Here is a 21,086-nt window from a genome sequence, read left to right as displayed (position 1 = left end):
AAGCCGGGTGAGTTTTTGGGAGAGACAAAGTAGACACGCGTTGGCACGTGAACGAAGCGTGATCGCATTTTTTATGAATTTTGGGGCGGGTTTATTTTGATATTTTTTTAGCGCACAATCGTTTATCTCGGTGGAATCTAGTCGACCGTAGCAAGGTGTGCTTTTGATACATACGAGTGATACAATGGATAGGAATAATAATGCTCTCTAAGATTTTTAATGTTGATTTATTCTTTTTGCACGCTATACTGAAGTTCATAGTTTAGCAGTGGATTTCTGTAAAAGTTCAGTTTACCAATTATTTAGTTTCCATCAATTCAAACAACTCATATCAGCGCCAGGCAGTTGAGTCAGTGTCCTTCTATTTACACTTCATTGTAAATTAGAACTAACATCTTCCGTGCCCGTCCACGCGAACGGCATTTTAATTTATCAAGTGTGAAACTACGAGCCAACACGTTATTGAATGTGATTATAATAGATGTATGTCACTTCCTCGTGTTATAGATTGCTACATTCCACAGACAACGCCAGTGTTTTGTCCGTTATTTTCTTCGATTGATAAATTATCTGGTGTCCGATACCCTGATATGTAAATTCAATTGAGTTGTTCATTCGAATGCAAAGAATCTCACCCAACCAGATCAATTCAAGTGTGGTTACAATTCTGGCATAAATATTAATTTAAAAATATTAGCGATGCAATAAACTGATGTTTAATGTGCAGAATGGCATATCTCTGTTTAAAGATTATATATTTTCTAATAAAACGTAGTAACACCGAACGTAAATCACGTTTTAGCAGATATGAAGTCATTGTTAATGGTAACCCTACAATACCAACGCGTGCTGCCATCTGTTGCTCGGTCGCGGTAAATCATCCATTATCTTCACCACTACCAACAGATCTCATTTGCAAACAAATGGTAAGATAGAGGTAATGGTACTATACCTTTACCATCAAAGCGAACACTGACACTAAATAATGCTACCACTATATGTATGTACGTTCGAGGGGATTCTCACTCTCTCTGTAATTCTGGTTTTATTGGTCGGGAACTCGAAACAGAGTTTCGCTACAAGACTCTTTAGTGTACACAAATAAGGGAAGAAGGGGTCGTCCAATAATGACGAAATAAATTTTAATACAATCTAGAGCTATTGAATATAAAATTTGGAACGTTTTTTGTCCAACGTGTCTATTTTAAGGGCAAACTTTACAATAATTAAGGTTTGAGGCGTCATTTACCTTCACTCCTCGAAGGGAACCGCAAGTCTCTCCGACTTCGGGGCAGACACACCGGATCCCATCTCCCAAGCGTAAACTTGTTTCATTCTCTCTTCTGCTTCGGATGCAAAGAGCTGCGATACTACAGTACACGTTCCGTGGCACATCGCCGTCGCCGTCGAGTTTATCGTACTTAATCGAGTAAAAATTGTGACTTAAAATATATCTACGGTTCGATAGGTCGGTTTTGCCTGTTCGGTTCGATTTGGATACGCGTTGATATATGTATAGTGACTTTCCGGTTTCCGTGATAGTTCGTAGATTATACCAACTGTGTACCTTTCCACTAGCAAGTCAATTTTGCAAATTAGCAACTTTTTGTCTGTACTGATAAGCAAATAAATGGTGATTGCATTACTGCCATAAATAGTCATAATAAGTGTCAGTTAAGGTGATTACGTATTACAACACGGGTCGCATGCACACAGTAGGCCACGAGTACATCAGCTGTTTTCCGTCCGTCCAGGGCCTACTTAATCGTCGACGATTTGAACTGTATGTGCACTTTCCGGTGCCCATAAGTGAACTCTAAATTCTAATACTGGGGCGGAAAAAAGTGCGTATCTGAGACGTTTTTGCGTGCTTTCTACACGAAATAATGGCGGCGCCCGCAGAGGATAAAAATAATGACAACATGAAATCGCTCGGGTGGAAGTTCTTGCACAAGGAAACCTTCGGTATTGGTACGGCTTGTTTTTGTGAATGTTTAATGTCCGAAAAAGAATGTCAATCCAGTTTGATTTTATCTCGATTCAGCTATCAAAATTATGTACATACGACGAAAAAGACGATTGAGGTCCAGCCAGAGATCGATATTCTCCCTTTCGATGCCTTCTCTACTCACAATCATCACCATACCTCCCAGCCACAACGCTGCTATTGAACCTCTCTCGCTAATGTATCTCGTTTTTTTCGGCGTTTCTATCTTCATTCCGCATTTTAGGCGAACGAGCAAACTATGTAAACAGTCCACATGTTATTGCGATGGTAGGGTTGCCAGCCCGAGGCAAAACGTACATTTCCAAGAAGCTGTCCCGCTACCTGAACTGGATCGGCATCAACACCAGGGTGTTCAACCTGGGCGAGTACCGACGCCTGGCGACCGATGCCTACCGAAGTCACGAGTTCTTCCGGCCGGACAATGAGGTGGCGATGGCCATCCGGCAACACTGTGCCGAAATGGCCTTGCAGGACGTGTGCCAGTGGTTGGAGAACGGAGGCGAAGTGGCGGTAAGTAAATGAGTGCCTCAATTAGCGTTGTCAATTTCGGGGGAAGTAACTATTAATGATGGCCACGTTCTAACGACTGGATGATAAACTGCGAAGTGACTATTCGATTGAGGGAAACTTTGTCTAATCGAGGTGTGACTTGACGACTGTAAAAATGTGTTTGTCATTCGACTGTACTGAATCAGGTTAAATCTTTAATTATATGACGCAAGCACATTTGATAAAAATGTTGAGTATTATGACATACAGCTCGTCCAGAAACTACAGAGGCTACAATGAGGTAACACACGATTTTTTTCGTTTTGACGAAAAGTTTTCATCGACTGGAACGGGAATCGAACCCATATTTCGAGGATTCTTCATCTTCTGTAGAGCCTTCAACCACTGCGTCCATAATTTAGGAATATTGTGGTATGACCCATATTCAATTTAGTGCTAATCGATTATCCTGTCAGAATTTAGCTGTGATGGATATTGGTTGATAAAGCATTCGATCCCAATTAGGCACAACTCGTTTTATAAAGTCTATTACCCTGGTAAAATTACTTTGCCAAATTTCCAAGAGCTCTAAAACCTTTGATTGTACAGCACTCCACAGTTGCAGAGCAAATGTTCAGCGGTTTCGTTTTCACTTTGGCAATAACGACACTCAGATGGTTAGATTTTTCCAATCTTGTATAGATGGTATCTTCTGGGGCAGTGACCGGTCATTTGGCCCGGTCATATCCTCAGGTCTCTCTGCTTCAAATTTAGTATGCTCCTGGCTTCTGCTGCACTACGTCTTATAAATCTTTTTGCTTGTCTAGATGTATCCGTGGCGTTCCAATTGGATTCTACCATAGACATTTCTCATGCTTTTAGTTACGTTCTAAGAGTACACTCAAGAATTCAACAGAATGGTTCAAGGCTTACGAAGCTCGATGCTGCACCCTGTCTGGCTAGATTGCCGGTGTTTTCATTTCCTTGAATTCCACAATGGCCGGACACTCACTATAAAGTTACTTCGTTCCTATAGGCCAACTGCTTCAGAGAAATAATGCATTCCCACACCTAGATTGGACTGGTACGTGAATGCCATTAGTGCATTTAGAGCAGCTTGACTGTTTGGGAAGATGCAGATTTTTGTACACCTATAGTTTCTCATCAGACAAGTATTAGCCTAATATGGCTTGAAACACAGTGTGACTGCATCCCATTGGTATAGCTTTACTTATACCGGGTACAAAAACTCCAGCACCTGTATTTTCACCTATCTTAAGACCCATCAGTATAAAATACCATCCCGAGCAAAAGAAAATATCAACAGCATAATAAAACATGTTATTTAGGCTTAATGACGAAATAATGAAATTTTTTTTTTTTTTTTTTTTTTTTTTTTTTTGAAGAGTGACCAGGTGGAGCTGCAGGACAGCTGATGATGGCAAAGCCTGGACCCTTTCCCAACTTTCCCCCTACTAGGACCAATACTCACGATAGACTAGACGATGTCGTCAACTTGAGCAAAGTGTGTAGTAGTTAGCATTGGGTCGTAGTAGTTTTTAAAAATACTGTTTTTAACTTTTCCCATCGCACTAGTGTTTTGATCGAATGGAAGCTCTAAAGATGATTTGATAATTGAACAATATTTCAATAGTCGAACATCTCCGAGGTCACTGGACAACATTCAGAGATAAAAAAGGGTGTCTATGTCAGAGGCGTCTCGTCGGCGTGTTCAACCAGTTCATTGCACAGGTATTCGATTTGGAAGAAAATAAATAGGAATTGTTTCACTATCCCAGTTTTTGTCATATTTTAGTTTAACCTAAATGATATGGATTAAATTTTATATTAACACAGAAACTTGAAAAAAAAAGTTTTTACAAGACTTCAATACATCGCATCTCCGTTGGAACAAAAAATCTGGAACGTACCACCCATCCTACCACTATTAGACAGTCGCCCAATCACCCACCGCGAAGCGACCGAGAGGCAAAACAAGCACACCGCACCGTAGTTCAACTTTTTGTGTTGAACAAGCTCTCATATAAGAACGCCCCAACACACTGCAATAGGTCGGATGTTCGTATACGGCTGGAGGTGTAAATGTGTGAGATCAACCCGTTCTACCGGAGAATTTGAACAACGTTTGCTATCACATGCTGGGAGTCTCTCGTGCGCGTTTTTGTTTGACGCTAAAAATGATTCGCATAGGATTGAGTTTAAACTCATTTAAATCGCACATGATAATGCTTCCACAGAAAACGAATTTCAGCAGAAAATAGTTTAATTACGTGAATGTCGTCATGTTCTTGTCTTAAAATCAAAAAGCGCTCTATTATTACAACTAAATTCTAGCAGAACATTTTTTGCTAAACCAGCATACTGCTGTGTGAGCCACTCTCACCGTGTTGCATCAAAAAGCGCGGTAAACTTGCCTCGAAACTTGCATGCAGCTTGGCGTCGGTGTCTCTCATCGTGTTCAACCCACCGGCTTGAACTAGAGAGAAAAAACGAAAAAAAAGAGAGGCTTTCTCACCGTAATTATTGCATGCTGTCAATGCGCGTGGCTTGCGCACCAACCAACCATGCGTACCTGCTACTGAAGCTGAATGTGCTTTCATTTGGCGTTTGTTGCGTAGTGTTGAAATTCTTATTAAACTTTTCCTAGTCGGGCTAGCTTGTATTGATCAACATACATTTAGGGGAAGACGGGGTAAGACGGCCACCCTAAGCCAACAAATTATAACCTAGCACTGACAATGAATTACACTAGTTTCAACACAGCATATCATTTTTCAAAGTGTTGGGCATGCAAGAAAATTAATTTTCGCTTCGTGCTGTTGAAACTTTTATATTTTTGAGTCATTTGAAAATGTGATTAAAAAGCACTTTATTTTTTGACGACGGGGTAAGACGGCCCACCAGCGGGGTAAGAAGGACCATCACTATTTTTTTAAATAATAGTGATTAGAAATGTTTGAATTTCATACGTTGAAATAAGATATGACTCCCTTAAGTCCCTCACATGGAAAATTGATTAACATAATTGTCCGGGGGTTACCATTTATTATTTTTATTGGGGTATCGTAAATATGGATATTCAAACACCCATTTACATCACAAAAATGTTGTTTCTGGTTACGTCCAGCGCAGACAACGCAAATATGAGTTTATTTATGTGAAATGGCATATTTTCAACAAACAATTTTCGATGAATTGGGTGCAGCCATATTATTCTATGATATAGGGGGTGGCCGTCTTACCCCGTTCGAGGTGGTCGCTTTTACCCCGCTTGGGCAAATTTTACTTATGAGGGTAGTTCATAAGGATTTTTGTTTTCAATCTCAATCCCGTTCCTCTTATGTTTTGTTAACATTCCTGGTAAGTTATTAACGGATTACTTTTTTGGTTTGAAAACGTTATTCCGAATCAAAATCCTTAAGGTTGTATGCGACAAAATTAGATCAAATACATCATCATGGAGCAAAATCTTTGTTTTGTTTATTTGTTTTGAAAATCTCAATATAAACATTGCACAAAATGGCTCAAAATGACAAATATTTTTTACTTCAACAGAGTACTAGGTGAAAGTTTATAGAAAACGGCATTTTCATGGTGAACTGCAGGTGGTCCGTCTTACCCCGGCGGGCCTTCTTACCCCGTCTTCCCCTAGTTATATTCTGCTCCGCGAATGCGCAAAGAAAAAGCCATGCTTCAATATTTTTTGGCAAGAAATTTAATGCGCTACACCGTTTTCATTCTACACATCACTTGTATTCTGATAGAATGCGTTTGGGAGCGTAAGATTAGTAATGGCACTGACACCCTAGTCCCTTAATTTTCAAACAGAACTGAAAAACTTATTTTGATCGGCTTTAACATTGAGCCAAATTAACCCAGATGATCGTTAGGATAAGATTGATTAAGGTCCATTTCAGAATCTTTCTCATTATCTGGAAAACATTCAAGCACCACAACATGGTGGCCATGCGAAGGATTTGTTGTTTGACGAAAGCTTTCTTCCAGTAGTGGAATGGGAAATAAACGCAAACTCCATGTATGTACCATGATATGTAGTCAGTCGTTTAACGTCGGTAATCGAACGGCATCGAATTTGTTTTGGCTCCAACAAATCTGCGATTATTCAGAAGAAAAGTGCACCACTTTCAGTTTTGGAATGCATATAATATGTAATTCTCATCTCTCATACCTGTTCTTCAACATAAATGTACCAAAATCCAATTTTGAATTTAACCTCAATGTTGAACAGGTCCCCTATTAGACCACGCGTCGCCTCTGGTCTATGTCTATGTTAACGACTTCAGAGTACTATTCTAAAGAGCAAAAAAAAAAAAAAGTGTCGTAGCTAATTTTTAAAGATTTGATATTTCTAAAAATTATTCGAAGACAGCTACCAGAACTAGCGTTTTTAGCCGATATGGGCAACTAGTTTTTCTGACAGCTTCCCCAAACAATAATCAGATAATATCCTCAGTTATTTTATAATACATTCTGAAAATTATTTCAAGCTGATTACCAATAGTGTCAATAACCGATGTTAGTCATTGACAGCACCAGCATCATCTCCAAATAACTCTCATATTAGTGTTAGATAACACTTTTTGAGCTTCCATTCGATATTGTAAAGAAATTTGTCAAACCCTATTTGTCAAAATATAGTCAATAATGTATCAAATTGTGTTTCTAATTTCGCTAGTCGTCTTCTGCATATCTGTGATCATCTCAGTCCAAAGTAATATTATATCCATCGAAACCCTTTACAGTGTCAACCGTCCTAAGTCCTAACTAAATTCCTGCTTTTTTTTTTTTTTTTTGATCAGTGAAATAATACCGTCCAAGATATAAAAACAAAAAAGTTCAGTCAACTGATTTTTGTCAAAAGTAAAAATGATAGTGATTATTTGTCAACTTTTATAAATTCACAAAACCCATAAAAATAAGAAATACAAATACAAACTCCTATAATCAACAGTTTTATCTTTACCTAATCAGTCCATAATTTTCTAATTAAAATGAATTTAATCTGTAAGGCTGTAAGTCAACTTATCCTAGCGTCCCCTGTCCTGTGTACTAACGAATTCAAGTAACGAATGATGAGTGTAGCGCAGAGACCTCCTCTACCCACTCTTGCGTTACGTTAAATTTAACAATTATTGTTAATTTTGAGAAAATTCAAAGAATGCAAGGAAGACCTAATCTTTGCATTCTTTGAATTTTCTCAAATGCAAGCTGAATTATAATTTGTTTTTGACTTGTGACAAATGCACGACGGATACTCCTTTGGTTCCCATTAGCACTTACGGCGATTCCTTCACTTGCGCTCAACTCGTAAGCTACATATATCTAGCTCAAAGTCCAAACGGTGGTGAATGAACTGGCGCTAAATTGCTAATGGGTTAAGCCCTCCCATCGCGTCAAGATCGAATATCCAGGGGGAGCATTATCACCATTAAAAGATAAAAGTAGAGTAGAGTAGGGTATGTAGCTGTATGCTTACCTTATTTGATATTGCTTATACTACGATTTTCATTCTAATTGTAAATTTGTTTGTCGGTTGTGGCGATCCTATTTTCTCCTACTCGCTGCCTTCATAGGCCTCCTCGTCGCTGAATCCGTGGAACACAGATGGAGCAAGCGAACTGATATCACTGTCCCAGTCTGATTCGCTGTCTACTTCATATTCTGATTCAACCATTGTGTCGTAGAGCTTTTTGGTCTGTTCCTTCATTTTTGATCTATCCATTGCGATCTCCTGCCAGTGCTGTAGAGATTGTCCACTTCGTTCAACATCCTGTCGAATGCAGGTTCTCCATGTATACGGCGGCCTCCCTTTTTTCTTTGGCTTATCAATCTTATGTTCCAGTGCTGATTTCAGAATTCCATCGTGGTCGCTTCGAAGTATGTGTCCATAGTAGTTTATCCTCGCCACTCTTATTTTGTTATTTATCGTGTATCCCTTGAGCCATTTTGGCGCTACATGTTCGCTATCTTCATCATTGGCATTTACCGGTCCTTCTTGAGATTCTTCTGATCTGTCTTCAAGTGCGCTTCCGTTGTTTACCATTACACTTCCTTCCTCATTTATGTCATTTCTGCTTGCATCAGCGCTTAGGGCCGATTTCTTCACCCGGGCTTAAATTTTAAACCAGGCTTAGCAAAATTTTAAGCCAGGCTTAACTTTTTTTCGATTTCTTCACCTCGGCTTAACCACTAAACCCGGTTTAATAAAGCTAAGGACTGTTCATTTTATAAAGAGGACAACTTTGCAAGGCTATAAAAAGAAAACGCGTAGTTCAAATTTGAGCAGCCTTGGTTAGTTGTTCAGTACATTATATTAGCAGATAATAACCATAAATAAATTGGGTTAACATTATTGAACTTCATAGAAATGTGGCAAAGTGTTTCGAGAGATCAATTTTTCAATTCCCAAAAACTAAAGATAAACACAAAATTTCTGTAAAACAGCGGTGTATCGTTTATAATTGCATAAAAATGTTTTCCTGCTGCAGCATGTTTGAGTGATACATATTCTGGCAAAATATAAACCTAATCGGAATAATGGTTGTTGTGATATTAAAGTTACAAGTTGGGCTCGATTTTCAGAATAAAATTTATTTGTTAAACAAAAATGTATAAAAATATTAATTTTTGAATGTTTTCAATGGATCTAGTCGAAAGTACTAATAATGCAATTTCAAATGCAGAAAACCGCTTCTTGATAGCATTGTTGGCTTGGTTACTGTGCTTCATGGCAGTTACCGGAGATAAAACCGCTTCGTTCTTTGAAGGTTTTTCTAAATAACGATGTACTCTATTGCAAATACAACTTAACAATGATGTCGAAAATAAAAATTAACATGTAGTTATTTTTAAATAAGGTATATAATCACATAGGGTCAGACCTTGCTGAAAATAAATAATAATAAGCTTCTCTATAATCAAAAAACTTGCATTTATGGAGCAAAAAGTATGCAATTTTTCATTATGGCCATCATTAAGTATTAAATTTATAATGAAGAATGTACTTTAAAGCATATTTTTCTTCGGTATCATTTAGAATGCGTTTCTCTTCTATACTTGACAAATTTTGAACTGATTTCGTAGTGTTATTGCATCACTGGACTTAAATAAGTATTTTTTATCAATTTCATTGATAACAAGGCAACTGACTATATCAAGCTGTATAATGCTTGATGCATTATTACTGACCAACTATTACACTCTACCTTTAGAAGAATAGTATTAGATCCCAACACATTGAAAAGTTCATGAAAATTTTAAAGTTATGTCACGGTGTGTCTGGTAGAACAAATTTATTACAACAAAATGGGCATCGCTAATTTTTACGCTACGTGAAAGTTGACGCTACCAGCTTTCATTCAAGCCCAACATCGAAATATTCCATCGGGGGAACTTTTTCATACAAAAATTGGGTATGTTTGTTAAGTAGAAATAGGGATTAATTTGGAACCGTGCATTTTGTATGGGGAAAAATAGTATTCTGAAAAAGTTGTTCGGGATCCCTCGGTGGATTTTTTTGAGGGACCCTGCAAATGAAAGCTGAAAGCCTCTATTTTTGAATAGCGAAAAATTTGACGATGCCTATTTTTTTATTATAAACGTTTCCCATACACACGCCGTGTATGTATGTGGAAAGTTGTGAAGAATTTTGAGAAATGGGGTTTTATTGAGTTTTATCGAAAACCGATTCAGTCCCATAACTAAGGACAATTTGTATAATGTTATATTTTTCCTACACTGTAGAATAGCTATGGAAATTTATGCAAAAAACCGATAATGATTTGATTGAAAAATAAAAAAGATATCACACAAATAAGGTGTCCTCTTTATAAAATGAACAGTCCTTACGGTTTACGTTAAGTGTGGCTTATTTTAAGCGGTGCTCTGAGGTGGCTTAGCAGTGCTAAGCCAGGCTTAAGCCGCAAATTGCAGAGTTTGAGTTTCTTCACCTGCTTCATGGATACATTTTTGAAACAGCAGAAAATATTTTTAATGAAACTTGTACACTTACGAACGATACAATTGTAAAACTTTTGGATACTGATGGAGGCGATCATATAGAAAATGATAATCTACATCCAGCGCGTCGTCAATATAAAATATTCAACATCGGTTTTTGAGTCAATCAAGTTTTTACATTAGATTGAAAGTCTTCAAAAAGGCATCGTGTTTGCAAATTTGTCACCCTGATTTGGAAATCGAAAGCACATTTGAAATGAAGTTTCTATTTATTTTAATCTAGTCCTTTCCATAATGTCAGGTCACAATGAACAATGTTATGGTTCAAAAGATATTATTTTTTAACAAACAAATTACACTAAAAAAAATTCCTCAAATAGCTTTTTACACACTGATTTCTTACAGAAACTTAGTTCAAAGCACGTTTAGCCAATCGAATATTCAACATTTTGACTCATAATTCTAAATATAAAAAAGTATTAGTCGTGGTGTACTTCTAAACATGACTTTTTTTGAATACCTAATAGGGTGACGATGGCTATTATCGGCAGGTTTGTTCTTTTTGTCGTGGGGGTTTTTCGTTGGCCAAAATGCCTGAAACATTGCCATATCATTCAGGATTTGTGGCCAACTTTGAGTTCAATAGGTTTCAAAAAACCTTTTATGACGACGAAAACAAAACTGCCGAAAATACATAAGTTCCACTACCTAAAAATGACGCAAGTGGATTTTAAATATCTTTTCGCAACTTAGCACTATGAAATTTGATTTATACTTGCCGTATCACAACGGACTAGTTTTTCATACTATACCAAAAAAATTGCAATATGATTCATAAGCACGATGGTACTGATAGAAACAATCATATTCTAGTGATTTGTTTTTCACTGCAAAAATGTTTTGCAACTCGTTGCAGAGGAATTCCTGGAGGAATCACAGATGAATTCCTAGAAAGAAGTTCCCTGGAAAAATCTCTTAAAGAAATTCCAGGAGGAACCCCTGGAGGAGTTCCTGAATGAGTTCTTGGAGGAATTTCTGGAGCAATAACTGGAGGTGTTCCTGAAAGAATTCCTGGACAAATATCTGGAGGAATCTCAGAGGAACCTCTGGAAAAATTCTTGGAGCTATCTCAGAAGAATTCCTAGAGAAACTTCTGGTGGATGTCTTGAAGGATTTTCTGGAAAAATCTCAGATGAATTCCTGGAGAGAAACATAAAGGAATTCCTCTAGGAATGCTTGAAGGGCTTCCCGAAAGAAATTTCTGGATGTATTCCTGGATGAATCCTGGAGAATTTCTTGAAGAAATTCCTAGAGGAATCCCCGAAAGAAATTCCTGCAAGAATTTCTGGAAAAAATGTGTAGGAATCGCAAATAAATTCCTGGAAGAATTCCCGAAGGGATTCCTTAAACAAATTCAGGAAGAATTCCTGAAGGAACCCCTGGAGGTGTGCCTAGAGGAATCCTTGGGCAAATTCCTTGAGGAATTCTGGGAGGAATCTCAGAGGAATTCCAGAAGAAATTCCTGGATGATCTAGTGGAAAAATCTCTGAAAGAATCCTTTTAAAAAATCCTAAAGGAATTCCTAGAAGAGTTGCTAGAGGAAACTTTGAAGGTATTCTTGAAGGAATCTCTGGTAAAATCTCAAAGGAATTCCTGGACAAAAACCTGAAGGAATTCCTCGAGGAATCCTTGGAGGGATTCCTGGATAAATTCCTGGAGGAATCCTCGGAGAAATTCCTGGAGCAACTCTTGTAGGAATCGTAGATAAATTCCTAGATGAATTCCCAAAGGGATCTCCTAAAGAAAGTCTTGGAAATATTCCTGCAGGAACCCCTGAAGGTGTTCCTGGAGAAATTTCTAGAGGGATCTCAGAGGAACTACTGGAGAAATACCTGGATGCATTGCTGGAGGATCTTGTGGAAGAATCTCTGGGGAAATTCCTGGACAAATTCCTCGAGGAATTCATGGAGAAATTCCTCTAGGAATCCCTGGAATAATTCCTGAGGAATCCCTGGAAGAAATTCATGCAGGAATTCCTGTAGGAATCGTAGATAACTTTCTGAAGGAATTCCCGCAGGGACCCCTTAGAGAAAGTCCTTAAAGGAGCCCCTGGAAGTGTTCCTGGAGGAATCGCAAGGCAAATTCCTGGAGGAATCTTAGAGGAAATTACTTCAAGGAGAAATCCATAGAAAAAAATTTTGGAGATATTTAAGAGAAATTCCTGATTTTTTTTCATGGGCCGTAACGCACGATCATATTTTCCTTTTCTTTAGAGCATTGTAAACGGCACCTAAACATTTTTAAAATAAAGTATTAAAAAACACCAACGAATGGAATAAAAGTGGAATAAACTGTTTCTATTAAGGGATTTCATTTTTTTTTAATTTTTATTAATGTGTATTTTAACTTAAAGGCTAATTCTACACTCCTTAAGAGATTTCAGTTTCTAGTTGAGCTTGAACTTTGCTGTGGCTTTCGTTGAATGTAAACAGTTCAAAATTTTGAACATATTCGAAAAATGGTCTAGACTATGAAGCATCGCACGACCAACACATTTTCAAAAAGTCACTATCGAAATGCAACTTTAACAAGGCGATAATGAAGATTATTATTCGAAGGCAATTCTGGATATCAAAACATAAAGCAACATTGCAACGCCTTTTCTGCAATGTGGCATTCCAACTTTGTACAATGAAAGGAAAATTCGAACACCAAATGTTGTGGAACGATCATATGAAGTAGGTACTAAATCGAAGATCTTCGATACTAGCGTTGGATAAAATATCAACAGTCTAGGTAGTTCATCATTATTAATTTCCTTCTGCATCCGAAAAATTTACCGAGCGATTTCGCTTTTCCTGCTCAAATTTCAGCGGATGTTTTGTTGTTGTTACTCCATACTGCATATAACGGGCATTTCAAAATATCGGCGGCTTAAAATGACGTTTCCATTGGAAAGCCACTGGAATGATATGGGAAAATTCGTTAAGCTTGGCTTAGCGTAAGCCATCGCCTTCATTTGCTAAGCCGGTGTGAAGAAATGCAAATATTTAAACCTGGCTAAAAAATTTGGCTTAACTTTAAGTGTGGTTTAAGATAAACCAGGCTTACGTCGTTAAGCCGGGTAGGTGAAGAAATCGGCCCTTAGACTTTTTAGTGTTAACAACATTTCATTTTCCATTTTGCGGAGGGCGTTCCTATTTCGCTTGATAATTGTGGATACTTCCATGGAGTACGTGACGACTGGTGTTATCAAGCAATGGTATAGCCGTTTCACCACATCCCATTTCAGACGGTGCTGTTTGAGGAAAGAGCATAAGTGATGAAACGCCTTTTGAGCCTTTCGAATGCGGTCCGCAGTTGTGGCTCCGCGTGTTAGGCTGCTTGTTATTTGTGCTCCGAGATTTGTTAGGATAGTAACTACCGGTAGTTCGTACTTCCCAAACTTGACTGTTTTTTCTGGGGCAATGTTGTTCGTTTCATCGGGGTCTCGATATAAAACCTTAGTTTTCTTTGCGTTAATTTCAAGACCTACTGAACTTAGTAGCGGCTCCAGAATACCCAAAAGTTGTTCGACTTCTTCTTCTGTTCGGCAAATAAACATCAAGTCATCTGCGAACCCTAAAATGCATGGAAGCTTGATTGATCCCTCGTGCGAGAGTCTCAGTTCAGGAATGAATTCTTTTACTGACATTAGTACATGATGAAGCATCAGAATAAAAAGTTGAGGACTTAGTGGGCACCCTTGTTTTATGAATTGAGCCTTTTTGAACGATTGCGTTCTTTGTCCATACCACTGGACCGAAGTTACTTCGTCCAAGCATGCTCGGATTATTCTGTTTACCAGTGCCTTCGAGACACCCATATCGATTAGAATTTGCCCTGCTTTGGAGATATCGAGTTTATCAAAGGCCTGTTTGATATCGATAGAGACTAATATTGTCTTGCACCCTTTTCTCCAGCGTTCGTCCAGCACCCTTCGCAAAACAAAAATTTGATCGGCCGCACTCCGTTTGGCTTGGAATGCCATCTGGTACGCTGGTATTGGATCGATTTGTTGCTGTAGTCTATTCAAAAGTATTTTGGAGTATATTTTGTATACACTCGAACATAAAGTGATGCGGCGATACTCTTCGATGTTTTTGGGATTTGGATTTTTCGGGATTGGAATTTGAACGGTTTCTTTCCAGGCTTTTGGAACTTCATTGGTCCTAAACACCTCCTGGATAAGCGCGGTAATTTCGTCCAGCAATTCTTCCGTTCCATATTTCAGAAATTCGATATGGATGTTGTCAAGGCCAGGTGCGCTATTGTTTCTGGCATCCCAAATGATCTTGCGAATTTCTTCTTTTGTTGGCTCCGCTCCTGCATCCCTGCTGTCGTCTTCAGTGAAGGTGGGTATTTCTTCATTCGATGTACTTGTAGCCGATTCTTGCAGTTTTTGATTCCATTTTTGGATTGGGATGTATTGACGATTGTTATTTCCTTTCTGTCTCTTGTGGTACTTGATAAATTTGAATGTCTTTGACATTTGCGCCAACGGATTCTCGTTTTCGATTTCGGTCAGGAAGTTTTGGACTTTGTTGTTGAAGTGGTCCGCGAATGCCTGTTTCTTCTCCTTCCTCGCTGCTTTGGCTTCAGCTTTTAAAATCTGGTTGCTTCTGTCCGCCAGTTGTTTCTGATGCGCGATGTTGTATTTCTTCGAAGCATTCGACCGGCGCGGCGTTGGAGGGGATCCGGGTTTCTGAAGCACAATAGTTGCTGCCTTGATGATAGAGTTTTGTATTTTATTCCATTTCTGGTCCGCTGTGTTTCCTCCATTTGATTGTTGTGCCTCCAGATAGTTGTTCATCTTACTTTGAAAACGGTTTCGCTCGTCCTCGTTACTTTTAAGTACTTCCAGGTCATACCTTATTCTTTTTGGGCCATTGCTGGTTACGCTCATCTGGTGACACGGCTTTGTCGTTTCTTCCTTCTTTAGTACGCATTCAACCATCTTGTGATCACTTCTTAAGTGTGGGGTAAAGTACGCTCGGATTTTTGGAATTTTCATGGTCTTCATTTTAGACATGATTACATGATCTAACTGTGACACTGATTTCCCGTTCGTCCAAGTTACATCGACGGATGGCGACGTGCTAAAGGTCAGGTAGTTTTTCAACCGTAGACCATGTAACATGTTCTTGAGCGCTATTCCATTCTCGTTGCAGTAGTCATGTCCGAGTCTAGTTCCTATGACCGCCCTATCCTCCTGTGTCAAGTCCTTTCTTCCGATGTGGGCGTTAAAGTCTCCCACAATAATTACGTTATTCTTAATACTTTGGGGGAGACACGTTATATACCGGAATAGAATTTGAAATTCTCGGCTTTCTGTTTGGTTTTCCGCTCTGATGTAGGTCGAGATGATGAGGACTTTTTCGCCAAATATATTCGCCAGGTAGGAGCAGGAGTTCGCACTAATTCTCCTGAATTTGTTTTCTTGGAAAACTGCCTTTGCTATTAGGATAGCGGTTCCTCCTGCTATGCGACTGCGACATGCCCCAGCAGTATTGACATTAAACCAGTAAAAGTTAGATGTTTCCAATGTACATTCTGCTATCCTCGTTTCCTGTAGGGCCACAATGCGATATCCGTTCTGATTGAAATGTCGGTCCATTGTTTCGCGCTTTGATAGTTCCGAGCACCCTCTTGCATTCCATGATAGCAGTTGATACTTGTTTTCCTCTAGCGGTAGGGCGGGGTCCGGGAGTGACTCCATTCCATCTGATAGGTTGCTGATTTGCGATGCATCTACTCGGGTGTTGCGTTCTAGGTTCGTTATCCTGGATTCTGGGCATCGTAGGTTGTTCTCTTGGTTCTGATTTCGATCATCTCCTTCAGGGGTTCTGAATTTTTGAACAACAGAGTCGTAATGTTTCCTAGTTGCGATTCGCGACCGCTGAGAGGTCCGGTACGCCAGCCTAATCGTACCTGCGACGACTGCTGACCGGTTGAACACTATTAGTGGCCCTGCTTCGTAGTATACATCGATCCTTCTGTTCAGAATCTGCGCCGCTGCTGCAATAGATTCTTGGCCTCCCCATTCGTTGGTTTCTTTCAACCTTTGTAGGAATAATGGAATCCGGCTTTCGATGTTTGCCGGTCCTAGATGATTCATATTTTCCACCGTGTCCGCCAGCGATTCATAAAATTCGTCATAGTTTCTTCCGATGTGTTCCACAACTTTCTTTCTAAGTTCCATAACTTTCCTGTAGTGCTCTTCGGTTCCCAGCTCTTCCTTATAATGCTGATGAACAATTGAGGAGAAAAGACAGTGTCCATCTTGAGGCACTCTTTTCACTAGGACCACACCGCCGTCGTAGTAGACATGCTCCATACTGCCTGTGACCGCTGCTATTCTTCGTCTCACTGTGAACCTTATTAACAATACTATATATTTTAAAGGTCCCTAGATGAGCACCCAGAGCTTACAAAATCTCTCCTTCCACTCAATTGCCCCGGGTCTCTATAGAAGAGTAAGAGTTATGTCCATTCTATATTTATTCCTGGTCAGGCTTTTTGTCATTTATATATTAATTAGGAGTGTTGTACTATTTCTTTTATGCATGTGATGCCCTAACCTGCAGTCATCTTGAATGTGTATATGATGTGTCTGCCCGTTGTTTTGTCTTTTATGTTGATTATACACCTAAGTAAACATTAGATTCATCTCGACCCTGACTGTTGAAGACATATCGAAGTCTCACGCTGTTTATATTATATCAACTGCTTTTATAGCATGAAAATATAGAGCCTGTCACGCTGTTCACCTAATCATAGTAGTTCCCATTTTTGTCGATATTCCTCAAGTCGAGACGCCCCGGCGTCAAAACTACTCTTCATCTGTTGATCGTACGTGGCACGGTATTGATTCTCAAGTGGGAAACAAAATAATCAGGTTCTTACCTTAATCGATTTGTAGGTTTACTCACGGTTCCTATGCTTTGCTTTTTCTTCCTCTTTTTCAATGTATGACTTTTATTACTTCAGATTCGTCCTAGATCCGGGTGTGGTGATATAGACTCTCGGAGTTATTATTTTCACATGTAACCGAAAAATATGAAAAGGAAAATAAGAGAATAAGAGAAGAATATTATTAGTAATTGTTATCAGATGCAATAGTAGTATAGGTTATGGTGATACACTGGACTCAGTTTTTACGTGATTGGTCGTTTCGCGAAAGGCAAAGGTTATAATAATAATGAGAATAGTCATAAATAAAAAGAAATAAAATCCAGTGTATTTCCTAAGTGGCTATTCAGAATGGTTCCACGGACATGGATAGCAAATCATTAAATTTTTGTAATGTATCGGATGTGTTTTAAAATCCATTCGTTTATGTAGTGTACTGCTTTCCTGAAGTACCAAAGATGCGCGATCGCGAGTTAATGATTTGCATCCCATCTTCAAGGGATCACTACAAGCTCAACCCATCATTCCAGCTCTTTAGAATATCAGTGTTGATGAGGGTTTTCAAATATTACGTAACTTGTATGGGAAAGCTTAGAATTTTTCACACAAAATACAATAAATACTGTTACATAATCTTTCAACGACCCCTTACTTGTTCTCCCAAGAATCCTGCCTCGACCGAGTTGGCAGAACGCTGCCCAAACCCTCTCTGAACTGAAGGGCAGGGAATGACGAAATAATGAAATTAATCATTTTTATGTTATTAGCATAACATATTTTGTTATAAACTTGTCTGTCATAAGGGTCATAAGCGGCAAAATAACAAATATCATAACAAAAAAAAATCTTGGAAGACTAATTCAATAACATGTTTTGTTAGATCAATTACAACTTAAAAACAGGAAATTTTAGAACTTGTTATTGTTATGTTATTGTTCATCACATATTTGTACATTCTCTATGGTAGAATAATAACTAAACTTGGACGTAAACGTGCCCCACAAGAAACCCACATATAGCGGCTTGGTTTAACTACATTAAAGGGAACATCATAGTTGGTCTTCGTAATCATTCAATCCTCTTCTGTTTTAACATCTGAGTTTAAATTGAAGTCTTTAACGATCTTCAAATGTCTTACAAGATCACCTTCTAGCAGTTTATTGTGACGCAGAAACTGCAGGGCACTTTTGGCCGCTTGCAGTTCAACAAATCGATGCAATGCTAACATATTGAGAAGGGCATCTAATGCAACGGATAGTTTGCGCCTGCGCTGCTGTAATTGATATACATGCAAGTCTCTGAAGCTTGCCTAGCTTCTTTTAAGCGATTACCTCGATTGTTTTAGGCCGCATATACAAGTGAAGCATACACTCTTAGAAAAAATCAAGTTAATTTAAGTTCACTTGGATGCACATAAAAGGAGCGGCCCGTTTGACACGAATTTACGTTTTCTTTCGCAAATAAGGTCGAGCTAGCAATCGCTAGAGCCAAAGTGAGAGATAAAATATATGTAAATAAAATAATGAACTGGATTCGAACTCTGGTCCGCTGATTAAGAGGCACGTACTATACTTCTCGGCTGTATCACCGAGATGTGAGACAAACGATGAATGCAAAACTGTTTCTACCTACCTGGCCAGATAGGTTTGTTGACATCTTGTGCAACTAACTCGATCTTACATAAAGTGACCAGATGATCAGAGCTCGAACGCGGGACATTAATTTGGAAAGATGCATAGTAACGTGAAATCATGATCTACTTTTTTTTTGTTGACGAATACGTAACGATTTTTTTTTGTTCTTAGAATATGAAGCACTCATTCCTTCTACCAAGCATATCTTTCTGCGTTGTGAGCTTCGCAGAAGTGGGACAAACTCATAAACATTTTTTCTACAGTCTTCAAAAGCAACCTGATAATTGAATCTAGCTGTCAAAAATGGTTTTAATATTTCAACTCTCAATTGCTTTCAAAATTAAAATTAAGGTGCTTCGTACATAACTGAAACAAAAATCGTTTATTACAGCATTTTTGGCTGACAAGCATGACGTGAACTCTACAATTTTTTGAGGTTATTTTTACCCTCAAATTGCCTGAAAATGTTAACCAATCTAGCTTCTGCTTGTCCAATTTTGTCATTTGCTTACTGTTTTCTTAAGTAGCTTGGATGCTTCTCTGTCAACATTGATTAACTTATTGGATGAATTTAATTTACGAGCGTACTCGTACCAGTCAATGAAGGTTTTGATATTCACCCATTTGAAAAAAAAAAATAACTGTCAAAATAAATTTCCAATAAAAGTTTACTATACTGGGTTCGGAAAGATTTTAACTTCGGGCAACGAATTCCCTCCAGATTTTTCATCTGACTGTGCGCAGTGCGCACTTACATAGTTTTCTGCCCTGAAGTTTGAACTTGAGACAGTTTCGTCTATTACTTTTGTAATTGTACTCTTGTAACTCTCTATTTTCTTCACCGAACTGTAAAATGATGCTGTCTGACTGTGCATAAAAATCAACCAAATATTCGATTTTTTTTCTTTTAAAATAAAAAAAATGCTAGGACTTTTTTATCGCTCGATAAAAAAAGCTTTCAATAGATTAAACTTTACTGTAACCCACAATCTTCATGTACTTTCTCGCCAAAATCTTTCAGTTTTTGAACTCTGATGTTGAAAGTTCCGTTAATATGTTTGATGTGATTTGTGCTTTGTACAAAACCGGTTTGACTATTTTGGCTTTGAAGTTAGTACATACAATATTTTGAATGCTTGTTGAATTTTTTTCAAACGCGGGACATTTTTACGATTTGAGACGAACGCGGGACATTTCGCGGGACATAATTTGTCGCGGGACATTTGGTCAAAATGCGGGACTGTCCCGCGAAACGCGGGACGTCTGGTCACTTTAATCTTACATGATGGATGTAAAATTAACTCAAATTTGCTATTCAGTCATAAAATGTTTACGTACATTGATGGTTTACGTCACGTGTAAATTCCTATTTTTTTAAGAGTGTATGTAACTTTTGACCGGACCAGAATACATATGTATTGCAAACTGAGGCCAATGAAACCAGGAGATGTATTCATGAAGATGATAAATCAACTTTGTTAGAAGGTGCCAGGAGTGATGCATGCATTCTGGCCAATCAAATTATTACTGAACAAAAGGTCAAATGGGAACTGATTCCTTTGGAATGGAATCCTAACACCTACATATCTTAAACAAGTTGTTCCGATTAGGCTTATCATTAAGCCATATTCCTACAGCTTGGAGAGGAGTGCGAGTCAAGAAAAAGGACAAACTTCAAGAATGTATTCGATAAATAAAGTGAAACTTACCATCACTCACAGCGCAACGAACACTTAGCAAGGTTGCTATGATACAAAAAATCTACGAAATACTAAATGAATACTAGTGGTAAATATCATGGATAGTTTAGAGTGGCAGGCCCCTTGATTATGACTATATCGTCTGCAAAGCCCACAACTTCGAAACCTCTTTCATTTAAGCTACTTAGAAGATCGTCTACAACTAAGGACCACATAAGTGGTGAAAGGACTCCTCCTTGAAGGTAACCAATCGTTGCCCTTACTGTTATAGAGGAACTTCCCAGCTCAGAGGTGATTTCTCTT

General features: G+C 38.5%; 1 protein-coding gene across 7 annotated transcripts in view; it reads left to right on the top strand.

The window, feature by feature from the left end:
• LOC109403338 (6-phosphofructo-2-kinase/fructose-2,6-bisphosphatase) overlaps positions 1-21,086 on the top strand; it is a 97,461-nt gene that overhangs the window by 54,209 nt on the left and 22,166 nt on the right. For 5 of the 7 annotated variants that reach the window (XM_029875614.2, XM_019676153.3, XM_062856261.1 and 2 more), the window contains exon 2: positions 2,232-2,518. In XM_029875614.2, the coding sequence (XP_029731474.2) occupies positions 2,232-2,518 (287 nt within the window). Of the gene's footprint in view, positions 1-1,294; positions 1,972-2,231; positions 2,519-21,086 lie in introns of those variants that run through there. The other 2 variants (XM_019676170.3, XM_019676179.3) reach the window with 2 other exon arrangements.

The sequence above is a fragment of the Aedes albopictus genome, chromosome 3 (assembly GCF_035046485.1).
Source record: "Aedes albopictus strain Foshan chromosome 3, AalbF5, whole genome shotgun sequence".
NCBI classification, from domain to species: domain Eukaryota; kingdom Metazoa; phylum Arthropoda; class Insecta; order Diptera; family Culicidae; genus Aedes; species Aedes albopictus.
This window is presented reverse-complemented; position numbering and strand designations above follow the sequence as displayed.